The sequence below is a fragment of the Molossus molossus genome, unplaced genomic scaffold (genome assembly GCF_014108415.1).
Source record: "Molossus molossus isolate mMolMol1 unplaced genomic scaffold, mMolMol1.p scaffold_m16_p_10, whole genome shotgun sequence".
Taxonomy (NCBI): Eukaryota; Metazoa; Chordata; class Mammalia; order Chiroptera; family Molossidae; genus Molossus; species Molossus molossus.
This window is the reverse complement of record NW_023425345.1, coordinates 57,275,103-57,300,641: the sequence shown is the minus strand read 5'-3', so window position 1 is coordinate 57,300,641 and position 25,539 is coordinate 57,275,103. Positions and strand designations below refer to the sequence as shown.

General features: G+C 34.0%; 1 protein-coding gene across 5 annotated transcripts in view; it reads left to right on the top strand.

Annotated features, from left to right (window-relative positions):
- ZDHHC17 (zinc finger DHHC-type palmitoyltransferase 17) overlaps nucleotides 1–25,539 on the top strand; it is a 101,557-nt gene that overhangs the window by 55,377 nt on the left and 20,641 nt on the right. For all 5 annotated transcript variants that reach the window (XM_036250797.1, XM_036250796.1, XM_036250799.1 and 2 more), the window contains 5 exons: nucleotides 3,818–3,882; nucleotides 4,526–4,688; nucleotides 11,350–11,475; nucleotides 20,779–20,921; nucleotides 22,784–22,884. In XM_036250797.1, the coding sequence (XP_036106690.1) occupies nucleotides 3,818–3,882; nucleotides 4,526–4,688; nucleotides 11,350–11,475; nucleotides 20,779–20,921; nucleotides 22,784–22,884 (598 nt within the window). The remainder of the gene's footprint in view (nucleotides 1–3,817; nucleotides 3,883–4,525; nucleotides 4,689–11,349; nucleotides 11,476–20,778; nucleotides 20,922–22,783; nucleotides 22,885–25,539) is intronic.

Genomic DNA, 25,539 nt, shown 5'->3' with positions numbered 1-25,539 from the left:
TATAAAAATTTTAAAGGGCAGTGATTTCTACCTGTCACAGTAGTTTTTGTATAATAAATGCATGATGATGATGATAAATTCCTGACAAATAATTATTCTTTTTTATGAGTAAATTTTTTTTTGCTTAGAAAAGTAACACATGCATATTTTAAATTATTCAAATATAATAGAAGAGTATGAGTCAGTAAATGAAATTTCACTTCTCTTCCTCCCTCCCTGCAATGAGGTCACTTCATTTAACAGTTTAGTATATATTTTTCCACCATTTTTTCCCTTGTTTACACTAGATATTGTCAAGCATGCTCCTCTAATGTGTGTTACATCAAATTTTGAATGGGGTCCCAAGTCCTTCCCTAGCCCTTAGACCTGTTGTGATCTAGCCCAGGATACCTCTCGAGTTTGTCCTCTGTCATCTCTCTTTCACTTACTCTGCTTCAACTGCCCCAGTCTTGCTGTTTCACAGGCATCTCTGATACGCTCTTGGCTTAGCGCCTCTGTGTTTGCTGTTTCTTCTGCTTGGCAAACCCTTTACTCGGGTAGTCACACAGTTCTCTCTCTTCAATCAAATTTTATTAGTTTTGATTAGTTCCCAATTATAAGCAATAATAAATAAGTATATTTTTATTTTTTCTCTTCTCTTTCACTGACTTTAGTCAATAATATTGTTTTTCTTAGTATTAACTTTGTTCTGATAAATATAACTACATTTCTGTTACTCGATTTTTCAGCTTTAAATATAACATACTTTGACTTACAGCTATTACAGATTAGGTACTCATCATACTTTCTTTCAACATTCTTTTTTTATTTTCCCCCCATTTTTTGTTCATTGGATCAGTTTTAATTTTTAGACCATATGGCATTTCCATATAGTTTGTCATTCTATTCTTCACAAATGTTTCACTTTAGTTATACTGTTAAATATATGTAGTGCTTACTACCAATTCTTTTGGATGATTTTCAGGAGAAAAAGGGAAAATACTAAGTTATGGATCCCTGTTGATCATGGAATTCCCATAAACTTTTGATCTGGGCTTGTTAATTCTTCCTAATAGAGAATACTCATACATCTAGGCTGAACTTGGAAAAAAAGTACCAAGTTTTAAGTCCTGAACCAAAGAGAGAAAAGGTTAAATTTAATTTTTCTTTTAGTACTCTAGAGATGTGGCATAGTTTTACATTTTTAAATTTGTTGATATTTTTAATGCCATCACTTTTTATAAAGGATGTGAAAAGACTCAGAAAAAGGAAGAAGAAACTTAAACATAAGAATTTACATGTTTGTTTTAATTGGGCATCAGATTTAGTTGAGCTTTCTTGAAACCATGACAGTGAAACAAGTAATAAGTTACAGTACTTAACTCTCATGTAATAAACAAGGAAGCATATCTTTTTTAGAGAAGATTTTTTTTATTTAAAAAAATCAATGTGTATAGAATTGGAAATATTGTTTGAGGTTACATAAGATGTTCCCCAAAACACTTAGATGGATTTGTAATAGATAAGGCATAGCATTTAATTACAGTATTCATGATGAAGGACTAAATATGATGACGTCCAAATGTGTGTTCTAGTTTGTCTAATGTAGTGGTTCTCAGCTTTTTATTTTTGCCTCAATACTTGGATAATGTTGACATTTGAGACATATTCCCATCAGTAATAGTGGCTCATAGAGAACTGCTGCACAGAAATACTAAGTGTTTTATAGTGTACTCACTATAACTCTGCTCTCTCTCTACTGACTGGTAATTAGATAACACAGCTGGATTAGAACTGCTGGTTTAATGTAATTCAGAAATGGGAGATGGGGAAGGGAGGACGAGGAAGCTTAATATTTGTTGAATGTCTGTTGTGTTCCAAGTTTTGGACTAGGTGTTTTATACACAGTATTCCATGTAATCATTACAAGGGTCTTGTATTTATATATTTTTTGTATTTGTATTTATATTTTTAGATGAGGAAGCTGAGGTTCAGAATAAAAGTAATTTTGCCAGTCTTATAGCTGTTAAGTGGTAGAGCTAGGAATTCAGAACCATGTCTGTCTTATTCCAAAGTCTGTCCCTTTCCCAAGCCTTTGAAGAGTATGTGGTTAAACATGTCTTTTCATGTACTGAATGTTTTTTGATCATCTACTCTGCTGGGCACTAAGAATATATGAATTTAATATAATTTTGATCCTCAAAGAACTCTTAGTTAATGAGACAGATGCCTCAGTCAGATTGAAGTAAGTTAAGAGACATAATTTTAGGGAAGTGAAACTGATAGAATACCTGATACATCTGAAGGTCTTGATAGGAAATTTAGATAATTAGGGAAGCGTTTTGGTTGAATAGGCAGTAGTTTTTATTTTATTTTGCTAAAAAAAATAAAAAAGAAACTAAGCAAAAGGTGGGGAAAGATAGTACCAATTAAAGCAAAAAGTTGGGTAGGAGAGGAAAAGTTATTATGGTTTACTACATGATTTTGCTGGGAATACTCATATATTTATAATAATATAAATATCAAATGTTTTAGAACCAAAATTACAATAGATTTCTTGAGAGGAAAGAATAGGAAAGGTGCATACTTGTGATGGAGCATGGAGAGGGAAGACAGAAATTCTCATTTTGCAAACTGAGGGGTTTGAGAAGATAATGCCTAAAACTGAAAAATCAAAAAGTTGCAATTCATGCTCTTATTTTAAGATGTAGAGGTAAATATCAAAATAATGGACTAAAAGATGACCGGTCCGCAGGTCAAGCAATGAGGACTCTAGAGGGGGAGTGAGGATGAGGAGGGACAAGAGACAGAGAAATGGAGACAAGACAGGGCTCTCTCTTTATTCTGGGGAGATCCACATTATATATAGGGCAAGAAGCAGAAAAACAAGAACATTTGTTGCCAAGCATAAGTTTGTGGTAACCACCCCTAAGCAATTTCAAGTAAATATCACAGGTGGAACAAAAGATAAACAGCATAACTGGCTGAGTAAATGGTTACTTAAAGGAATGCAGAAACATTGTGTACAGAGATATCCTGCCTTGGGGCAGGAGATGGCAGAGCAGATTTTAACAAAATGGATGCCATGCAAATAGTCTCCCACAAAAAGGGTGAAAATAGTGTGGGGAGTAAGGCAGAGAATTGCTTTATTACCGCAAACTTTGCGAAATTATTTGACTCTAAAAATGTACATGCATAATGATAGAAAGAAAATTTTTTGAATTTATGAATTTTTTGAATTTATTAAAAAGACAGGTATTTTATTATTTGTTTTGAAATGCCTAGGAATAAACAGGGTTTCATTATTCTCTCCTATTATGAATTAGTATAAATAAGTTTTTCAAAGACTTTAATCTTTTAATACATCCTTTGTGGCTGAAAGATCAAGGGTAGGTCATATGTACGCCTAACCGATGGACATGGACAACAAAGCTGGGGATGGGGTGGGGGAGATGGGGAGGAGGGTGTCAATGGGAAATAAAGGAGAAACATCTGTAACAAAAATAAATTAATAAAAAAAGAATAGGTCAAGATCTTTAAATGCAAAACATTGAAAGGCTGATGAAAAATGCATATTAAAAAGGAAAACTATAAATATGTTAATTAAAAGGTGTATATATTTAATATATATCAAATATATACACACTAATTAAAATATTTTGTGACGATAAATAATTTTATTTTAAAGTTAAGGGGAGAAGTTTCATAAATCATCCATGATTGAGTAATGTTATATTGGCTTCTCCTATGATATATATAAATTAATTTTCTAAGTATATTTGGTAGGAACTTAGAAATTTTTATTGTCCGACTTTTTTTTTTTTTTTAACTCTATCAGGATGTAGATATGATGGATCAGAATGGAATGACACCTTTAATGTGGGCAGCTTATAGAACACATAGGTATGTAACCATTATAAAATACTTATTCACATCATTTTCAACATAATCAAATATAAAATAGGTGACAAGAAAAAGCAGTTAATGTTATACTTACTAATATTTAAATTTTTTATTATGGGTACATAGTATATAACATAAATTGCCTCTTTGGATGTTTGAATCTCTATGCTTACCTTTACCTAATTGTAGTACCTTAATCTATTTTCTTTCAACATTTTCTAAGAAGAAGAGGATGTATTCTCTTTTAAAAATGTAACTAAAAATTTTATGTTATTTGCGTATTGGCAAGTTTAATATATTAGCAAGTTGCCTTAAATTATTTTTGGATCAATTCAACTTTAAATTTAAAAATATAATTGTTTAATTATATAGATATTAAAGACATAATTCCAGGGTCAAAAAAAGAAAATATCAGGACCAAGTATGCCCTCTCTTGGAACTATATTTTATATGGTGTTACACATACTTAATACTTCATATTAAAATGTTGTCTAATTAGTGATTATAAAGTTGTTGAGTATAGGTTAGATTAGAAGTGTTCCAAGATGGAATGTGAATACAACCACAGTCAGTTTAGTATCTGTAATGATTTCTATAATTGAAATTAGGGTCGTTGTTGTTGTTGTTTTTTTTTCCTTTTCAGTGTGGATCCAACTAGATTGCTTTTAACATTCAATGTTTCAGTTAACCTTGGTGACAAGTATCACAAAAACACTGCTTTGCATTGGGCAGTACTAGCAGGGAATACCACAGTCATTAGTCTTCTTCTGGAAGCTGGAGCTAATGTTGATGCCCAGAATATCAAGGTAAAAATATTCTATATTTATTATGTTATGTAAAATGTGATTACTAGGCAGTAAATTTCTCAATACAACAGGTTTTTTTCACAGACTGTCAAATATGAAAAAAACTTCTAAGCTCAACTATTTGCCTCCATGGAAGAATTCTTTTTTGAAGGACTGGTTTATTTACTGTCATCTTTTGGTATTGAAATAATTTTCAGATTTTATGGTCTTCATTAGTGAGTTCTTTTTTACTTTTGGAAGTTAAATGATGTAATATGTATTTTTATAGCTGAAGGGAATAGTTTTTTGGTTTCTTTAAGAAGATCATTACAGAGAATCACAGGTTTGTCATTAAACCTGTCATTTGGTGTGTCATTTGATGTTATTTTTTTAGAGGTCAGGACCTTTAAATTTGATAAACACCTTTATGATGTTTATACGGGAACCTCTCTCCTCTAAATGGTGGACTAATCCAGGAAAAGTATACAAAATTATCTAAGCAAAACTCAATTACCATTTATACACTGAGAAATTTGTAAATATTTTATGAATACTTGTAAGAATATTCTATTGGTAGTCTTCAATTTTGGGCAACCATTCTCATTTTTAAAATTTAAGGATCTACTTCATCTTTCAGCAACAGATTTTTCTGTGAAATGACTTTAAACTTTTAAACATCATCTTTTAATAATGTGCATTCATAAATAACTGTGTCAATGACAAATGTTCTTTAATTTTTACTATAAACCATAATATTTTCTGAGTCATGTTTGTAAATTTCCAATGTATATGTGATAATTAAATATGAAAGGGGTTCAAGCCACATAATAATTGGCAATCAAAAAGTATGTTATTTTCTGCTGGATCAGGGCATTTATTTATGATTCAATGTTAATTCTTTTTCTATTGGATTACTCTAAAAAGTGAAGCTTAAACTACTAAAATGAAGTAGCTTAGACTAGTTATAAGGAGCCTAATTTAGTTAATATAATCAATATTTAGAAATGATCTAAAAATATTTAGTTAAAAGTAAATATCAAATATCTTATTGAAAACTAAGAAGTTGAAAAAAACATATATTTTCTTTCTCTCTCTCTCTCTCTGTCTCTGTGTCTCCCTCTTTAAATATAAATTCTTCTTGCTCCTACCCAAAGTGATGAGAGTGGTCTTATCTGTGAGTTAACATACCATACATAGTGTCTGATACGTGATGGGCACTCTTAAATATTTGTTGACTGACTGAATGAAGATTTGTATAGTCTTGAGCTTTACTTCTAAGTAGTTTTCATGACTTGGGTAGTATACCTCCCTGCTACTCTGAAAGTATAGGGAGAAATTTTTGCTGTTCCAAACATTTTAAAATAGGAGACTCTGAAAGTTTCATAGCACTGTAATTAGTAAGTTAGGGTCTAAGGCCTAAAGTATAAGGAAGGAGGAGTTTGACCAAATCTGACCAATATCCCTATAAGACAAAATCAGTGAGATCACCTTATATTTTATAACCTGAATTGCTTTAGAGTGCTTTTTTTCTTTTCTTTGCTACCAGTCACCCATTCCTAAAGTGATCATGCCCCAGGAATATATTTCAAGATATTTAGTGTTATTTTATTCAAAAGATAGAAGCAAGTTTTAATATGGCAAGTAGTGAGTCTTCATAGACTCTGCCAATATGTTAAAATTGCAGTAATACCAAATAATTATGACAAGATGTCTACACCATTCTGGAACTTGAAACTAGCAGAGTATATATTTTGAATATTTAAAAACATCTTTTCTATCCATGTAAAATTTTAAATAACTTTGATTATGATTTTTAAGTATTTGAGGTGTGGTTTGTAAATTTAAAGTCTTTTCAAATAAGCGGTGAACAGTTGTGCTCCACCCTAACCATTGCATAGACTTTTGATTAGCTTTAGTAAGAAAAATAATCTGTAATGAATTTAGACAAAAAGTAATGGTAAGAGAAGAGATATTTGGAAAGATTTAAATGGTTTGAGCTTTATTTATTTATTCATTTATTTATCCTCACCCGAGGACATTTTTCAATATTTTGTTCAGATAGAGTGGGAGGGAGAGAGAGAGAGAGAAACATCAACATGAAAGGGACACATCGAGTGGTCGCCACCCACACGACCCAATCAGGGCCAGGGACAAACTGCAACTAAAGTACATGCCCTTATCGAGAACCGAACCCAGGTCTCTCCAGACCACAGGCCAACGCTCTAACTGCTGAGCCAAACTGGCCAGGGCGAGCTTTATATTTTTAATGTTTTCTAGTTCAGACACATGAATTATTTGGTATCAAGATAGGGATAAACTGGTGAATCTAGTTCAATATTTAAGCTAATTATTGTGCTTATAGAACTTTTATTTAAATTCATGGTATATATATTTTTTAGTCACTTTCTTTTTATGAATATTTCAGTTTTATCTGATGTATAATTAGGGTTATCTATTGACAAAAATATTTTAAATGTAATTAATTCCCTGGTAGCTTCTGGAGTGACATTATTTTTAAAGAAAGTCTAAGCATTTGTTTCAGTTGCTCAGGGAACATTGATACTTTCTGAGTAAAAATAATCATTTTATCCACACTGGTGGAAAAGTAGATTTTTGTTTTAAAGTGCACTTTTTATGTAATTAAAATGATAAAGTAAGCATCAGATGCTTTTTCTACTGGAATCTGGCATTCCTAATATGATGAAGCTCAGCTACCACCTTCTAATGGAAATCATTTATTAATTCATTCAACAGTGTTCGGTAATGGGAAGTGGCAGTATTTAAGACAGATGAAGTCCCTCTTCTTTCAGAATTTACATTGTGCTGAGAGAATAAATAGTAGTAAATTAAACGCACATGCACACATAGGCAAATGTGGTAGAGTGATGAGGGCTGAGGGGGCCACATCGTGTGAGAGTGATTTGTGAATTACTTTGAGGAGATGACATTTGCTTTGAGATTTGCCAGATGAGATGGAATACATTATGCAGAGATGTGTGGGGAAAAATTTACCATCTAGAGCAGTGGTTCTCAACCTTCCTAATGCCGCGACCCTTTAATACAGTTCATGTTGTGGTGACCCCCAACTATAAAATTATTTTCGTTGCTACTTAATAACTATAATTTAGCTACTGTTACGTCTTAGGCTTGTTTGACCCCCAAAGGGGTCATAACCCACAGGTTGAGAACTGCTGATCTAGAGGAACCTGCAAGTACAAGGCTCAGGGGTAATGAATAAACCAGGAATAAGCTTGTTAGGGGTGCAGAAATGATAGCCTGGGCCTATAGCGGTGAACAAGGAAGTGAAGCCACTGACAGAAGCCAGTGCCAGATCATGCAGGGCCATGATAAGGAGCTTTAATTATACGTATTCTCAATCATGAGAAACATTTGGAAGGATTTATGTAGGCTGGCTATATAATCTTTGTGTTTTAAATATTTTTGAAAGATTACTTTGGTTGCTGTATGAAGGATGCATTAAAGAATTAAGAAAATGGAAGGGACAGAAGAACATCAGTAAGGTTATTGCAGTAAAAGTGGGGCAAGTGATGATTTAGTTTAGTTTGTTACTGTAGGAGTAGAGATGGAGAGAAATGGATTGATTTGGAAATGATAGTTAATGTAGAGATGAGATGAAGGTGAAAGAAAACAACATTGATTACTTATGTTTTGGTTTGAATAACTGAATGTCTTATGATATATATTGAGGTTGTGAAGACTGAAGGAAAACTTTTCTGGGGTGAAGGTGTAGGAATTGTTTCTGCAAATATGTAATTTGAGGTGGTGCCTTTAAGCTATGTGGAATGCCAAGCTAATTAAGTTAACTTAAATTGCTGCAAATTTTGAAAGGGAAAAATTTATTGATTAAAAAAATCAGCTAAGATTCTTTGTCCAGGAATTTGACAAATAAAGTTGATTTATATCTGTGTATTTTTACATTTTTTATTTCAAATCTTAAGGGAGAATTTGGTACTAATCATGAATTACGACAAAAAGATGTGGCCTGCAAATCTGGATATGGCTTTAATAGCCAGTAAAAGTTACATTCTTCAAAGAATATGAAAAATTATACTTTGTGTTTTAATAGTTATATAACTTTCAGTTGATCCTCTTCTAAAATGGCTATTTCCTAAATAAGGTGAAGCTTAAGTTTCTTGGAAATCTGTCTTTATGTTAACTAGGTATTTACCCTTGTAAATTAGTTATTTGAGTAAGGAATTCAATTATTTTAATATATGAACAAATTCTTTTATCAAAAGAAGACAGAACTTGTTTTGGATACAATTAATATTAAGTGGTAGGTAACTTGGAAATGGCTATTTTGATCCTTAGGAAGATTAGAAAAGGCCATATACCCCAGATTAGATGTTCTTAATTTGGAACTCACCGTGGATCGTGGTTAGGGGTGGAGCCATGGACCTCTGAAATTGTTATTAAAAAGTTATGTTTCAGCATTTTCTAGGAAGAATGCCAATGGCTTTCATCTGATGACTCAAAAAAATTTAAGAACCCTAGATAATAGATAAAAGAATTTAGGAATCTAGATAATAGTTACATAGAATAATTTGAATTTAGTAACAATAGGAGGTAGTGATTTGGGAATACTAAGAATTTTTTTAAATGACCTATGTAGTTATCCTTTTTTATGGTAACACCTCATTTGTAAATTAAAAAAATATATTTTACCTTCTTGCACATATTTTTGGTAATGCAGATAAATACAGATGAATTGAGTATTGAGGAAATAATTTCTGAGTGATGCCCAAGAATTTGTAATTTTTTCTTTCTAAAATTATCAAAGGACATAATTTTTAGCTTATGAAGAATATAAAATTACTGAGCTTTGTTGGAAGACTCATATATAGTTTCTGGAAATGAGGTAAGAAACTGTTTTCAGAAAATAGTTTTCATTACCTCATAAGTACCTGACCTAGATGGTCTCCAAGGAAGAATTTCCTTCATTTTAATAATGAAATTCAACCTCACTTAGGCAAAATATGATCTTCTACCCTCCACCTTCTATAATGTTTATCTCACCAAAATCCTTGAAGAATTTCTTGTATTATCACATCGTCCATAAATACTCCATGATTCTTGTTGTTACTGCTGATGTTACTATTGTTTACTATTTTAGCTAACACATGGAGTGATCAAATATAGACTTGATTTGGAGTCCTGGTTTTAATACAGTTCTTTAAATTAACTGCTTGTTTATTTTACCAGCTGAATAAAAGAACTATATAAAAGCAGTCAGTTGACTAGAGGAGTAGTTGAAAGATTATTCTTAAAGCTCCCTCCATCTTTTTATCTAGGCAATCCCTAGGTGTCACATGGCCCTCTAGTGGAAGGGATGCTCAGCTGGACCGAGGCAACTGCAGAATATTCTCTGGGAGTTGTTACCCAAGGGATTGCTTTTATTCAGGTAATCTTTATAGTTTGGATTAATTAGCTGGTTCTAACAACTTAGGTGATAGATTCTTTCAATAGGTAAGGAGATATTTTAAAGTAAATATTCCTATTTGTGGAAGACCCACCTAGATTAGTCTATTCCTAATTAAATACTGTTGATCTTTTTATTAAAGGATTGGTTGGGCTTTTTTTGTTTCGTTATTGTAGTGGTAATATAGTTTGTTGCTATTGGTGGTAGTGGTGTGTTTGTTTATTGCTTGCTTCTTTTTATTTTTCAGGTTTTTAAAAAAATAAACTGTACTTCATACTTGATAAATAATCATCCCTCTTAAGTAAGGCACCCCAAGGCTTCTTATTCCTTTATTTTCATCCAGTTTTTTAAATTAAAATTTTAGTTGTTTTTTGTAAGTAATTTTGAATATTCATTCATACATTCCTGAAATTTCGGCAAACAAAATATTTAATTTCATTTTTATACTTAAAGAACTAGATAAATAATGGAGAATATTAAATAGAATAGATATGTAGGTGTATGACTAATTTAAAGCACAATAAGATTTTAAATTAATGCAGACAAAAGGAAGCATAGATATAGAATTAGGAATGCTATTTCTTGTTTCTTCTTTTAAAACATTTTAATTACGTTTCCATATATACCTTGGCTTTCTTTTTGTTGAGATAAAAGGAAGCTACAAATTCATAACTTGAGTCTCACTTTTTTTTTTTGTCACTGCTCTTATTCTCTTTGGAAATTTCTATGGGTGAATGAATTTAAGGTGGTCAAGAATGGCAGTACAACAGTAGTAGAAGTATAAGTTGATTTTTTTTTCATTCCTGTTCTCATCTTCAGACTTTTGTCATCATTGAAATTAAACCGAAAGAGTTCTGAGAATTTGATATATCAGGATGTTATGTTGCAATAACTATTACTAATGAAACCTTTAAAAAATATGAAATAACTGATAAACTTTATGATAGCCTCTGATCCAGCAGGTGCTAAAATACCTACTTTTTGATTTGCTCTCTAATATAAGTCAGGTGCTAGAAAAAATAGAATCTGTATGAATAAATACATGTGATTGCACTTTGAATGGGAAAGCATACTAAGTAATATTTAAGGATTTATATTCTTCTAATAATTGACTGCCCAGTGTAAAAACAGTAATGAACTAAGAGTGCAGTCAATTTCTTTTTATGGAAGGGCTTTAAAAGTTAGTAACTAAAATATTTTGCTTTTATTTTTAATATGAATATCTTCCACTTACATTATCAGGGTGAATCAGCACTGGATTTGGCAAAGCAGAGAAAAAATGTCTGGATGATCAACCATTTGCAAGAGGCAAGGCAAGCAAAAGGATATGATAATCCATCTTTCCTTAGAAAGCTGAAAGCTGATAAGGTAAATTCATGACCGAAGATTTTCAAATATAGTCTTTTTAAGTAAGATTCATAAGCACAATTTCTTTTCATGAGCATTTACAGCCTTTAATTTTGTCATTGGCCAATGTATTTTTAAAAATATTTCACCCAGGATACAATGAAGGTAGATAGCAAAGTATCTCAGGGTTCTACCTACTTGGCTGATGATCTGTTTGTGTTATAATTAAGAAGGGTATATGTGAAATTGTTTAAATCTCCATAGTCTCTTAACATAAATTTTAGTTCATTGATTCAGCTGGCCTTTGTTAAGTAATAGAGAGATAAAAGTTTTTTGTTTAAGTGCATTTGTTAATATGATAATCAATTATAAAAAAATCTTAGTTTTAATATCTTTTTCAGCTGCTCACAACTCTCTCTACCTCTTATTAAGTTAAGCTTTTCATTCTTTTGTGATATGTTGCAACATTTTTTTAAAGAGAGGAAACATATTTTTCACTTCTCTATAAAAATCCCATTTTAGATCTTTCATATACTTTCAATTATAAACTGTGTGACTTTTGCTCAATTGCCTATATGATTTCAAAACAGAACATTTTTCAAAAGAGTTGGTATTCCTTAAAATTTCCCTTAAAAGGGAAAAAAATAGCTGACTGACAATTTTTATATACCTAAATAATTGACAAGATATTTGCTCACTTGTCAGTAATCACAACTTGAATGGCATTAAGGACTGAGTATTATTTTATGTATTTCTTCTTCAGGTTGTTCCAGTAGTAAAACTATTTTCTTAACGTTAACATTGATCTGTCTGTTATCAGAACAAAGTGACAAGTTTTGAATAAAGGGAAATACATTTGAAAGCATGCCTCATTTACTTGTAGTTTAGACTTCCTTCATGAGCTGAAAAGCATACTAATGTGTATATAAAGTTTATAAACTTGCCTATTTTCTATGCCATGATTGAGAATACAGTCGTCCCTCCCCAGTTTATGCTTTGACTTTCACATCTTCCCTCTATCACTTTTTTTCAAAGATATTCATTAAAAAGTTGATACGAGCCCTGGCCAGTTGGCTCAGCGGTTGAGCATCAGCCTGTGGACCAGAGAGTCCCGGGTTTGGTTCCTGCTAGGAGCACATACCACAAAAAAAAAAAAAAGTTGATACGAGCCCTGGCCGGTTTGGTTCAGCGGTTAGAGCATCAGCCTGTGGTCTAGAGAGACCTGGGTTCTGTTCCCACTAAGGGCATGTACCTCAGTTGCATTTTGTCTTTGGCCCTGGTTGGTCGTGCGGGTGGCAGCCACCCGATGTGTCCCTTTCACGTCAATGTTTCTGTCTCTCTCTCTTTCTCTCCCTCCCTCCCACACTGTCTGAACAAAAAAATGGAAAAATGTCCTCGGGTGAGGATAAAAAAAAAAAAAAGTTGATCGAGACAGTGAAAATGATACAGCACTCTTTGTTGTCTGAGTCAATTATACACCCCTGTATTACAATTAAAAGTAAAATTACTGTACATATGGACTGTAGGCCTATGTATTTGAGCACCCCAGGAATCTTTCAACATGAGGTGTAACTGCTAGAGTCTGGAACTGATTAACCACGATAAACGAGGGACAACTGTAATGAACAGTTTTTGCAAGTTACATTAACTCTTTAGTTTTTCTATTAGATATGATATAAAATGGTTTATTATGTTCTTTGGTGTTGCTCTGTCCTTCGTAATAATTAGGCTCATAATACAAGTATCTTGTATTACTTTGGTATGTCCCATAGTCTGTGCTTTCATTTGTTTAGTGTCACTATTGTAAAGATTTTTAAAAATATATTGTCAGATGAAAATGACATTGTAAATTCTAGATATTCATTAACATTTAGAGTTACTTATTATAGCAGTAATTAACTATATATCAGGTTTGTGTGTCTGGATATGATTTGTTTTAAAAAAATTTCATTAAAAAGTTTAGCACATTTTTATTAACATTTATATTATTATCATGATTAGTTCAGAAGTCGAATATTCCTGTGTTTTTTGGTTTGTTATTTTGCATTAGCTTTAAATATATTACCTTTTTTTAAAAAGGTTACTAGATAAAAAATATGTGATAGGGGCTTTGTGGAATTAAGTACTTATAATTTTGTAGACTGTCCATTTTTCATCTCAAATTAGAGAAATTTGAATCATGAACATGATTTGCTAGTTTGTGAAATAGTCTATATTTAAAACTAAACAAGAAGACTAATACCTAGGACTCAATAGTATATACCAAAAATAAGTCATCTCAAAAGGAAAAAAAAAATTGGGGCAGTGCTAATAGACAATTAGATATGGAAGGAATTTTGATTTTAGAAAACTAAGAACTTTTGGGTTTTGAAGGTGAGAAAATTTTAGATAGGCAGATTTATGGTTAAAAGAGTGTTAACTTGATTAATGAGAAGTTAGATGGAAGTCTCTAAGCTAGGATTTCTCCACATTTAAAAACCCATGATACCTTTGTTAACAGTGGAAATCTCACAATATCTTCCTTTTTAATGTTGTTTATTGACTATGTGAAAATAAATCTGGGATCATGGAGTAGTACATGTACGTTTCCCTATTCCTCCCTGCTAAGTACAACTGAAAAACCTGGATGTTATTTACAAAACGAATGGAAGTTCAGGCCCCAAAGAATTACATGGTGTTGAGTTCCCTGTGTTATTTGTTTGCTTACTTGCTTACTTGCTTGGTTTGGCGTGGGGTTTTTTTTTTGCCTCATATGTCCTAGAAGTGGACCTGACAAAGCCAACAATGTAGAATCAGGAATGGGTGCAGACAGAAAAGGCTGCAACAAAAAAGTCTGTTCTCTAGTCAAAGGACCACAAAAAAAGGCAACTTAACAAAATAGAAACTTTTAGAAAATAACTTTCTACTGTAGCCAAACACTACAGAAAACACTGTGGCTCCACCCTGAGTCACACCAGCGAAGGCCTGGACATCTACCCTCTCCAGGCTATAATGAAGTACTCTAACTTCAAAGATGGTATCAGAGAAGTTTGAGTAAAGGGTTGGGACTTTCTTTCCCAGTGGCTATGAATGAGGTTCTGTCCCCTGCTGTATCAGGGGAGAACACACAGGTAATAGTAATGAGGCACTCCTAACCCTCCCAGCCAGGGAGGTATCAGTAGAGACATGGTGGAGAGCTAGAAGTCACAGCTTTGCTGAACAGTAATGAGGAGCCCTGTCCTTAGGTGTTAGTGGAGGCCAAGTGGGAATCCTGGACTTCCATCCCACCTGGCAGGAATTAGAAAGTATTTCACTGCCCTCCTAAGCTACATCAGAGGAATTAATGTAAAAGAAAAGATTTAAATAAGATCCAGTATCTCACAATACCCAAAATGTCCAGGTTTCGAAAGGAAATCAATCATCATTCTAAGAACCAAGATCTGAGACAATGAAAAGAGAGTCAGCAGATGCCAACACTATGAGAGATAATAGAATTATCTGATGAAAGATTTTAAAGCAGCTATCATAAAAAGGCTTCACTGAGTGATTATGAACATGTTTGAAACAAATGAAAAGTAGGGTTGCAGCAAAGAAATAGAAATAGAGTATAAAGAAAAAACAAATAAAAATTTTAAGCCTGAAAATTACAGTAACCAAAATTTTAAAAACTCATTGGATGGGCTCAATAGCTAGGAGACAAGAAAAAATTAGTGACCTTGAAGATGGAACAATAAAAATTACCCATTTTGAACAGCAAAAGGAAATAAACTAAAAAGAAAATGGACAGAGGGTTAGGGACCTGTGGTTATAACAGAATATCCAACATTAATATGATTGGAGCCCCAGAAGAAGAGAGAGAGGGTGAAACTGAAAAAGTACTCAAAGATACAATGGTCAAAAAATTCTCCAAATTTTGCAAAAGACAAAACTATGGATTAAGAAACAGAATGAATCCTAAACAGAATAAACTCAAAGAAATCCTTACCAAACACATACTCGAACTTCTGGGAAAATAAAAATCTTGAAATCCCTTTACTAATGGGGATAAGACAATTCAAAGGACTGGATTTCTCATCAGAAGCCACAGAGCCCAGAAGGAAGTGGCACATTTTCCAAGTGCTGATTGGAAAGAACTATCAACCCAACATCCCAAACCAGTGGAAAATATATTTCAGAAATAAAGGAGAAATCAACACATTTCCTCATACATTGCCGGTGGGAATGTAAAACAGTATAGCTTCTGGAGAAGAGTGTGGAAGTTTTGGGGTTTTTTTTTTTTTTTTAACTTAAGATGCAGTTATCATGCAACCCAGAAACTTCACTCTTAGTCATTTATCCTGTATGTGCATGTTTATAGCAGGTTTATTCATAATGGCCCAAAACTGGAAGCAACCCCAAAGCCCTTCAATGGGTAAATAGGTAAACAAACTGGGGTACATTCATACCCTGGAATACTCCTCAGAAATAAAAAGAAACGAACTAATGATACAAGCACTAACCTGGATGACTTTCCAGAGAATTATGTTAAGTGAAAACACCAATTATGTAAGGTTATATACATTTATATAAAAATCTTTTTTTTTTTTCTCCACATCTTTATTGTTGGATGTAAAATGTATTACAGATGTTCCACATTTTTCCCCCATTAACCCCCTCCTCCCCCCTCCCGCCCCCCTCCCACCTTTTCCCAAACTATTGTCCGTGTCCATTGGTTATGTATATAAGTTCTTTGGTTTATCTCTTCCCACCCCCCTAACCCCTTTCCCTTTGAGGTTTGTCAGTCTAGCAATGAATTTGTGCTTCTTAATCCCTTCACCTTTTTCACCCATTCCCCCAACCCCCTTCCCAACTGGCAACCAACAAAATGTTCTCTGTATCTATGAGAATGTTCCTGTTCTTCCTGTTCATTTTGTTTGTAGATTCCATTGTTGATAGATATGTATTCATTGCCATTTTGTTTGTTCATACATTTTATCTTTTTCTTTAAAAAGACCCTTCATCATTTCATATAATAACGGTTTGGTAGTGATGAACTCCTTTAACTTTTTCTTGTCTGGGAAAGTTTTTATATGTCCATCGATTCTAAATGACAGCTTTGCAGGATAGAGTAATTTTGGTTGTAGGTTCTTGGTTTTCATCACTCTGAATATTTCTTGCCACTCCCTTCTGTCCTGCAAAGTTTCTTTTGAGAAATCAGCTGACAGCCTAATGGGAACTCCCTTGTAGGTAACTAGCTGCCTTTCTCTTGCTGCTTTTAAAATTCTCTCTTTGTCTTGAACCTTTTGCATTTTGATGATGATGTGTCTTGGTGTGTGCCTCTTGGGGTTCATCTTGTTTGGGACTCTCTGTGCTTCCTGGACTTGTGTGTCTGTTTCCTTCACCAAGTTAGGAAAGTTTTCTGCCATTATTGTTTCAAACAGGTTTTCGATTTCTTGTTCTCTCTCTTCTCCTTCCGGCACCCCCAAGATGTGAATGTTGGCACACTTGAAGTTGTCCCAGAGGCTCCTTACACTATCCTCATTTTTTGGATTCTTTTTTCTTTTTGCTGTTCTGATTGGGCGTTTTTTGCTTCCTTATATTCCAAATCGATGGTTTGCTCCTTGGATTTACGTACTCTATTATTGAAGCTATGTAAATTATTCTTTATTTCAGTTAAAGCCTCCTTCGTTTCTAACTGTGCAGCGATCATTTCTGACTGGTCCTTTTTTATGCTCTTGAGGCCCTCACTGAGTTCATTGAACATCCTTATAAGCAGTATTTTGAACTCAGCATCTGTTAGGTTGCTTATCTCCATTTCACTTAGTTCTTTTCTTGGGGTTTTGTTCTGTTCTTTCATTTGGGACCTGTTTCTTTGTCTCCTCATTTTGGCTGCCTCCCTGTGTGTGTTTCTGTGTATTACTTAATGAGAGGTATAGGGCTCGCTGAGACCCAATGCTGCTCGTTTGAAAGAATTTAGGAAAAACCTGAAGCAGGATCCAAGACAGGCCAATCCTATGGTTAAGCAAGTGGCAACAGCTTGGGTGGGCCTGAAAGTTGGGTGGGGCGGGGCTACCAGTGTGAGCCAGGTTGCTGGAGTCCCAGATATGGCGACTGTCTGCCGCCCCAGAGAAGGGCTCACCAAAGGAACAAAGGCCTCTTACAGCACGTTTGTCCCCGAGGAAGCCCCCTCTCCAGCTCTCGCTCCAGTGCCAAACAGCTCAGTTCTTCCCTGTATTTCTCTGGTGCCCCTGGAGCTGCCTCCCCTCCAAGCTTAGAGGGAGAGAGTCCGATAAGTCCGTGCGCGGGCCCTTTAAAGAGCTGCCTGTGGTTCCAGCCAGGTCAGCTTCCCTGAGCCTCAGTTTCCGCTGGTTTTTCCAGCCAGAAGTTATGGGGACTTCTCTTCCTGGCACTGGAAACCTGAGCGGGGCACCTGGTGTGGGACGGGGACCCCTCAGTCCTCAGGGAGAACCTTCCCAGCCTCGGGAGCCTCCTGATTTTTATCCGCCACACTTGGGTGTGGGACCAGCCTGTCGCGCCGCCGCCCCTCCTACCGGTCTGGATGTAGCTGCTTTTTTTTTTTTTTTTTAATTCCGTAGTTGTAGGACTTCCATTCAGCTTGATTTCAGGCGGTTTTGGATGATGGTTGTTCTGTAGTTTTGTTGTAACTTGGATGTGGTTGTGGGAGAATGCGATACTGCATTTCCCTACTCCGCCATCTTGACCGGAAGTCCATTTATATAAAAATCTTGACATAACAAAATTATAGAAATACAAAACAGATCAGTGTTTGCCTGAGGTTAATTATGAGGGTAATGGTAGGGTTGGAGGGAGGTTATTATGAAAGGACAACATGAGGAATCCTTATAGTGATGCAAATGTTCTGTATCTTAGCTGTATCGATGTCAATATCTTGGTTGTAGTATTGTATTACTGTTTTGCAAGATGTTTGTCATTGGGGATACCTAGTTAAAGGATACTTAAGATCTGTCTGTATTATTTATTACAACTGCATATGAATTACAGTTATTCCAAATAAAAAATGTAATGAAAAAATAGATTACCGCCCTGACTGCTTTGACTCCATGGTTAGAGCATAGGCTCGCAGACCAAAGAGGTGCAGGTTTGATTCCCGGTCAAGGGCACGTACCTCGTACCTCCGTTGCAGGTTTGATCCCTGGCCGGAGTTGGGGTCATCTAGGAGGCAATCAGTCAGTGTGTCTCTTTCACATCAATGTTCCTCTCTCTTTCTCCCTCCCTCCCACTCTATCTAAAAAAAAAATCAATGGGAAAATATCCTTGGGTGAGGATAAAAAAAATAGATTACTGAATTGTAGAAGCTAGGTGGTGGACATACAGATATTCAGTATAAAATTCTTTAGAATTTACTCTATATTTGAAAGTTTCCATAGTAAAATATAAGAGAAAATAGATTTTTTTATGTCTATAAAAGTAGAACATAACCATCACACCTTTATAATATATATGTTATATGTTATATGAGTTTGACAAAAACCTAGAAATCTCATGCATAGATATTTAACCAAGTAAAGTGAACTTATGCTACACAAAAACTGCATGTAAATGTTTATAGTGGCCTTATTCACAGTCATCAAAACTGGAAACAACTCTAATCCCTTAGCTGAGAAATGGATAAAAAACAAAACTGATAAATCCTGTAATGCATTGGTTCTCAACCTTCCTAATGCCACGACCCTTTAATACAGTTCTTCATGTTGTGGTGACCCCCAACCATAAAAGTATTTTCGCTGCTACTTCTTAACTTAATTTTGCTACTTTTATGTCTTAGGTGACCCCTGTGAAAGGGTTGTTCAACCCCCAAAGGGGTCTCGACCTACAGGTTGAGAACCTCTGCAGAATACTACTCAGCATTAAAAAGGAACTGACTACTGATTTACACAACAACGTGGATGAATGTCAAATGCATTTTTGAAGTGAAAGAAGCCAGACTTAAATGATTGCATTCAGCATTATTCCATTTGTATGACATTACTGCAAAGGAAAAAGTGTAGGGACAGAAATTAGATCAGTATTTACCAGGGGCTGGGACTGCGGTCACAGGGTATTTCCTGACTTTATATAACTGTTCTGTGTCTTGATTTTAATGCTAGTTACACAACTATGTATGTTAATCAAAACTCAGAGAACTATACAGAAAAGGTGAATTTTACTATATGTGAATTATATCTTATTTTTTGATAATGAAGAAATGTGGACATTGCTGAAGAAAAACAAGTATCTTGACTAAAAAGCCAAATTACAGAAAATTCTAGAAAAGACTTTTTCAAATGACACAGGTCTACTTTCTCTACCACCAGTAACCCCCTTACCTATACATTATTTCCTCTAGTTATAAATCTCTGATGTCTTGATATAAAATTCAAAATACTAGAGATGAAAAAAACAAATTGGAACGATTACTTATTTAATTACAACAAAATAAAACTTGAGTTGATATGTTTATTCATTAATTTAAGTTAAAATTAAATATGTAGTTCAGAAAATGAATTACAATAGTTGAATTGGGAAAGACATGGCTGTTTATATGAAAAAGTCTGTAGCTTTGTTACCCAGGATAACGCAAGACACTTGATAGAGTCATGTAAGTTTGTGATGGGGCTATTATGTAGAAGAGGCAATAGGCTACTTTATGTTGCTCTGAAGATAACTATTGTGGTTGATGCTACAAGGGAATAGATGGGTTTTATACTTAGAATGGACTTTCTAACAACCAGACAACTATAAAAATGAAAAAGAACTACCTCGGGAGGGAACTACTCGGCTTTGATATGTTTTCAGAGGCACATAATCTCAGAATTCTATGGATTCTGGTACCCTGTAGATTGTTTGATTTTGTTCTCCATCTCATTTTAAGGTTTTAAGGTGTTGTTTATATGTATCATTCAAAATGTCTTCTCCAGCCTAAGCATCCTCAGTTTTCTTATCTAATACAGTTCTTAGACCATCCATCATTCTGATTGTCCTTGGTCTCTAGTTATCAATGCCCCTGGTAAAATGGGGTGGGGTTTGTCATGAACTGTTTTCTAGCCTGTCCATGTGTTAGCAGGTGGTACTGCTCTCTTCTATATCTGACTATCTAGACACACTCCTATAACTTCTGTTCTCATTTTCACAGTTTTAACCAAGTACTTTTAAATTATTTATTGTCTGTTTCCTGAAGACAGAGAACAGCACCTTGAATAATACCTGCATATAGTAAGCATATTTGAATGAATGAATTTCACTATCTGTTGCATGTTTTCACAAAGGTATAACAGTGGTTCATATTGAGGTTACTTGAAACCTGCAGAACTTTCTTACTAATTGTTGTTGTTGTTTTCTGTACAGGAATTTCGGCAGAAAGTAATGCTAGGAACTCCTTTCCTCGTTATTTGGCTGGTTGGGTTTATAGCAGACCTAAATATTGATTCTTGGCTCATTAAAGGGCTTATGTATGGTGGTGTTTGGGCTACAGTACAGTTTCTTTCAAAGTAAGTATGTCATTTTTAACTATATTTTAACTATAAATGAAAGATTATAATTTGGATTCTGCTATATAAAATCAATGTTTTGTATGTTCAGAACATTGCCTTTATGTACCATGTTTGATCTTAATTTAATGTTAAAGAATTTTGGCAAATTTATATGTGAAATATTTAAGATTTTTAACATTGTTAAACTGATTCTAAAGGTGCTTTTGGTGACCATCTAGCATTAAGTTTTAAAGCAAATACAGTTTTAATCATTTCAATAAAAGTGGACTTGAGTTTGTTGAACTTTAAATGTAATATACATATTGCTTCTTTCTACGTAATATTAATGCTTGAGCTTACCTTTTCATACAAATTATATTTTCTTTAGTCATAGGCAATATGCAAGAAAGAGGTTTGATTTTAGCAGCAAGGTAAAGTCTAAGCATATGAAGTAAGCTCAGTTTTTATTATTATTTTCTCCTCCCTCTTCTTTCTTTAAACATTATGATAATTTTTTTTTGTCCTTAGATCCCATTGCCTTAAAGTTGCCCATCCAGCAAACCTAGGCAGGTGTCTGGGATCCAGAACTTCCCACCTAACTTCCATTCATTCCTTTAGTACTTTGTTTTCACCTGAATTTCAGAAGCGAGTTTTTCAAATAATCTACACAGAGAGATGAGAATGACCAGTAATACACTAATGTATTAACTCTCAGGAAGTTGGCTTAGTTCTAGGGAATTAATCTCATTTAAGTGTTTCTAGGAGCTTTGAGGGCCGTTATAACAGGGAATTTACCAAGATTTTCTATTTAGCCTACATGGGTGGTTGATCCTGCTTATATTTGATGAAATTTATTAATACTTATTTTTCCTGGATTCTAATGCTGTAAATAATGAATGACCTTCAGTTCCACTAAATTAGCAGTGCATTCTACTTGAAAAGATTGGTGAAGACTTAACAGGAGTATGTAGATTAGGAGAAATGATGATGAAATATAGAGAAAAACTTGAGGATTACTTTGTACTTATTGTCAAATTATAACACATCATCAGTGAATAACATGCTGAATGATAGAGTTACTATATATACTAAAGTTGAATTTTTTATTAAGAGTGTAAAAGTACACTGAAAATTTGACATTGAAAAGTAAATGGAGCCTGGCCAGTGTGGCTCAGTGGTTGAGCATTGACCCATGCACCAAGAGGTCACCAGTTTGATTCCTGGTCAGGACCCATGCCGGGGTTACAGTCTCAATCCCCAGTAGGAGGCATGCCGAAGGTAGCAGTTTGATGTTTCTCTCTCGTCAATGTTTCTATTTCTCTCTCCCTCTCCTTTTCTCTCTCTCTCTCTCAAATCAATTTTTTAAAAAGTGAAATAGACTACAAGCAATCAAAAAAAGAATAAAACTGAACTTTAAAAAATGTAGCCCTGCCAGTGTGGCTCAGTGGCTGAGCATCGACCCATGCACCAAGAGGTCGCCTGCTGGATTCCCAGGCAGGGCACATACCCAGGTCGTGGGCCCAATCCCCAGTGGGGGGCGTGCAGGAGGCGGCCCATCAGTGTTCTCTCTCATCAATGTTCCTGTCTTTCTCTCCCTCTCTTCCTAAGATCAATAAAGAAAAAAATTTTTTTAAGTAAATGTAATATATTCTTGATGAATTAAAGGGAACGTCAAAATCTTGCTGAGGCATTCAGCTATGAAGTCATTTATTGTTGCTTACTGTCAAAACAGTCTTAGTATTTAAGCATCCTGAACTTCTGGATTTTGGTTAAACTAGAGTTTATTATATAAAGCGTGTGTGAATTTCATTTAAATATGTAAACACTTATTTTCACAATGAAATATAGAGCTCAAATTTTATAAAACTTATGTTTTACAGATCCTTTTTTGATCATTCAATGCATAGTGCATTGCCCCTTGGAATATATTTGGCAACCAAATTCTGGATGTATGTGACATGGTTCTTCTGGTTTTGGAATGATATCCTTTGGTTATAAAGGTCATAGCTAAGCAATTTTTGTTATTTAAACAGATAATTAATAATAATTTAACATTAGGACTGAACTCACAATTAGCAACACTAAAACAGTATTTCTTGAAAAATAGATATGAGCAGTATTTCTAGAACAATAAGTATATAAATACTGTTTTTAAAATGTTACATATTGAATAGATTGCTTTTGAAAACTACTTTTGATAACATCAGTAATAATAGTAATAATAATAGCTACCATTTATTGTGTGTTTAAAAGGCATTTTCTTAAATACCTTGTATCGTTTACTGCACATCTAGTACGTTAGTATTATTTCCAATTTATAGATGAGAAAATTTAGGCTTAAGTAGGTTAGCCTGTTATCCTTGCCCAAGGCCACATAGCTAGTCTCTGGTATAGGTGGAATAAAAACATGTACTTACATGATTCTATAACATATATTCTAAACCTTTCTTTTAAACTGTGATTTTTATGTTTCAGTATCAAGCTATTTTCTCTAAATATTTTTTAATTTCACAACTTATTCTTTTGCTATGGTAGCTAACAGTTTTGTCTTTTGCTTCGTGAAAAGTATATAATGCTGCATTTTCAAATATTTGCTAACTTCAATAAATTATTTCAATGTAGTATACTTTTTAAAAGTAATATAGTTCCAAATTTAAATGTGTGTGCATATGTGAGTATCAAAGAAGTAAGGTGATTGTTAACCTCTGATATTTTTACATAGAAAAAGTTTAGTCAGTAAGATAGTCTGATTTATTATAATGAAGGCACATGTTTCATAAATCTTTGTTAATAAGTAATTTTCAAAACATTACCATAAAGTATATAAGATGATTTAAATGGGTGCAATTTAAAATGGGTTCAATGACTTGAATGATTTTAATTAATACCTGGTTTCACTTCACAGTCTTGCATGTTATGATACTGTATTCTTTTTGTTAAATTGTCCTGTAATTTAGTTGAAAAACAAAACATGCTTATTTTATTTTTGAGAATAAGGCACAGTTGTAACTATATTTGTAAGTCTTATATTCTTGTAGTGTATATGATTACTTTCAGAACGTATAGTACTTTTTAAATATTTCCTCGTGCCCTGGCCAGTTTGGCTCAGTGGTTAGAGCGTGGGCCCGCAGACCAGAGAGACCCGGGTTTGGTTCCCACTAGGGACACGTACCTCGGTTGTGGTTTGTCCCCTTCTGGGTGGCAACCAGTCGATGTGTCTCTCTCACATTGATGTTTCTCTCTCTCTCTCTTCCTCCCTCTCTCCCTCCCGCTCTATCTGAAGATAAATGCAAAAATGTCCTTGGGTGAGGATTAAAAAAACAAAAAGTCCTCGCGTAAGTAGTGAAATTTTTCCATGTGGCATTTTTCGCTAGCTCATTCTGGCCTTATATTATACTTTGACATAAAAATTGTTCTTCAGAGATTTATTATTAAACATTACAGTTGTCTTATTGGGATATTTAGTATGAGTAAAACAGATGCTTGTTTTCATTACCTCATCTATTTTAAATTTATAAAAAAGCACTGACCTCTGAAATGACTTTAGTATTCCAGACATATTTTCTAACTTTATTTCCTAAATTGGACAGTAAATTTTATGTTTAAGAAAAAAAAGTTAGATTTCTATCCCAAAATAATTTGAGACTGTTGCTAAACTCTTAAGCTATTACGCATGTAAGTGGGGAAAAACAGGAAAATTAATAAATTGCCAAATAATGAAAACTTTATGCCAGACTTTCTTATATAGTATAATTTGAATTTTTTTTTTTTGAATATAGTAAAAAAAAAAAAAGCTGTGAAGATTTCATAGCTAATTTGAGAATGAGACAGGTATATTTTGAAGGGAAGGTCAGAATAGTCAAGCCTATCTAAATTGCCCTATTTGAATAATTCTGCCTTTAAATTAGATTAGCATATATTTGATATTTTAAATGAATGCAAATAAGTTACACATTTTCAAAAATTGTAGTATGAGAATACTAATTTTTTTTTTTATCCTCACCTGAGGACATTTCTCCATTTTTTGTTAAGTTAGAGTGGGAGGGAGAGAGAGGAAGAGAGAGAGAGAGAAACATCGACGTGAAAGGGACACATCGAGTGGCTGCCACCTACACAACCAACCATGGCCGAGGACAGACTACAACCGAGGTACGCGCTCTTAGCGGGAACTGAACCCGGGTCTCTCTGGACCACAGGCCGACGCTCCAGCCGCTGAGCCAAACCGGCCAGGGTGAGAATACTAATTTTTATATTTGTTTGATCCTAGTATTGTCTCAGATAATTCTTGAAAGGATGAATATAATACAGTTTAAGACATACCTGACATATAGGAAGTACTAAATAAGTATCTGTTATTATTTATATATGACTTTTTAAACCTAAGTTTGTGTCCCAATGGGCTTAAAATGTACATTTACCTATTGAATGTGTTGTGTGTATCTTACTTATGGAATGTGGAATGAAATCACAAATAACTAAATTCTGATTATCAAAAATACCCTTTACACTTCTCAATGTTGTAAAAGAACCGTATCTCTAGGTCCTATATGATTTTAGAGCTACATTTTTTTCTTTTTCAGCATTAAAGTTCTGAGGCCAGAGAGAGAAACTCAAAAAATCTGTAAGAAGGAAACAG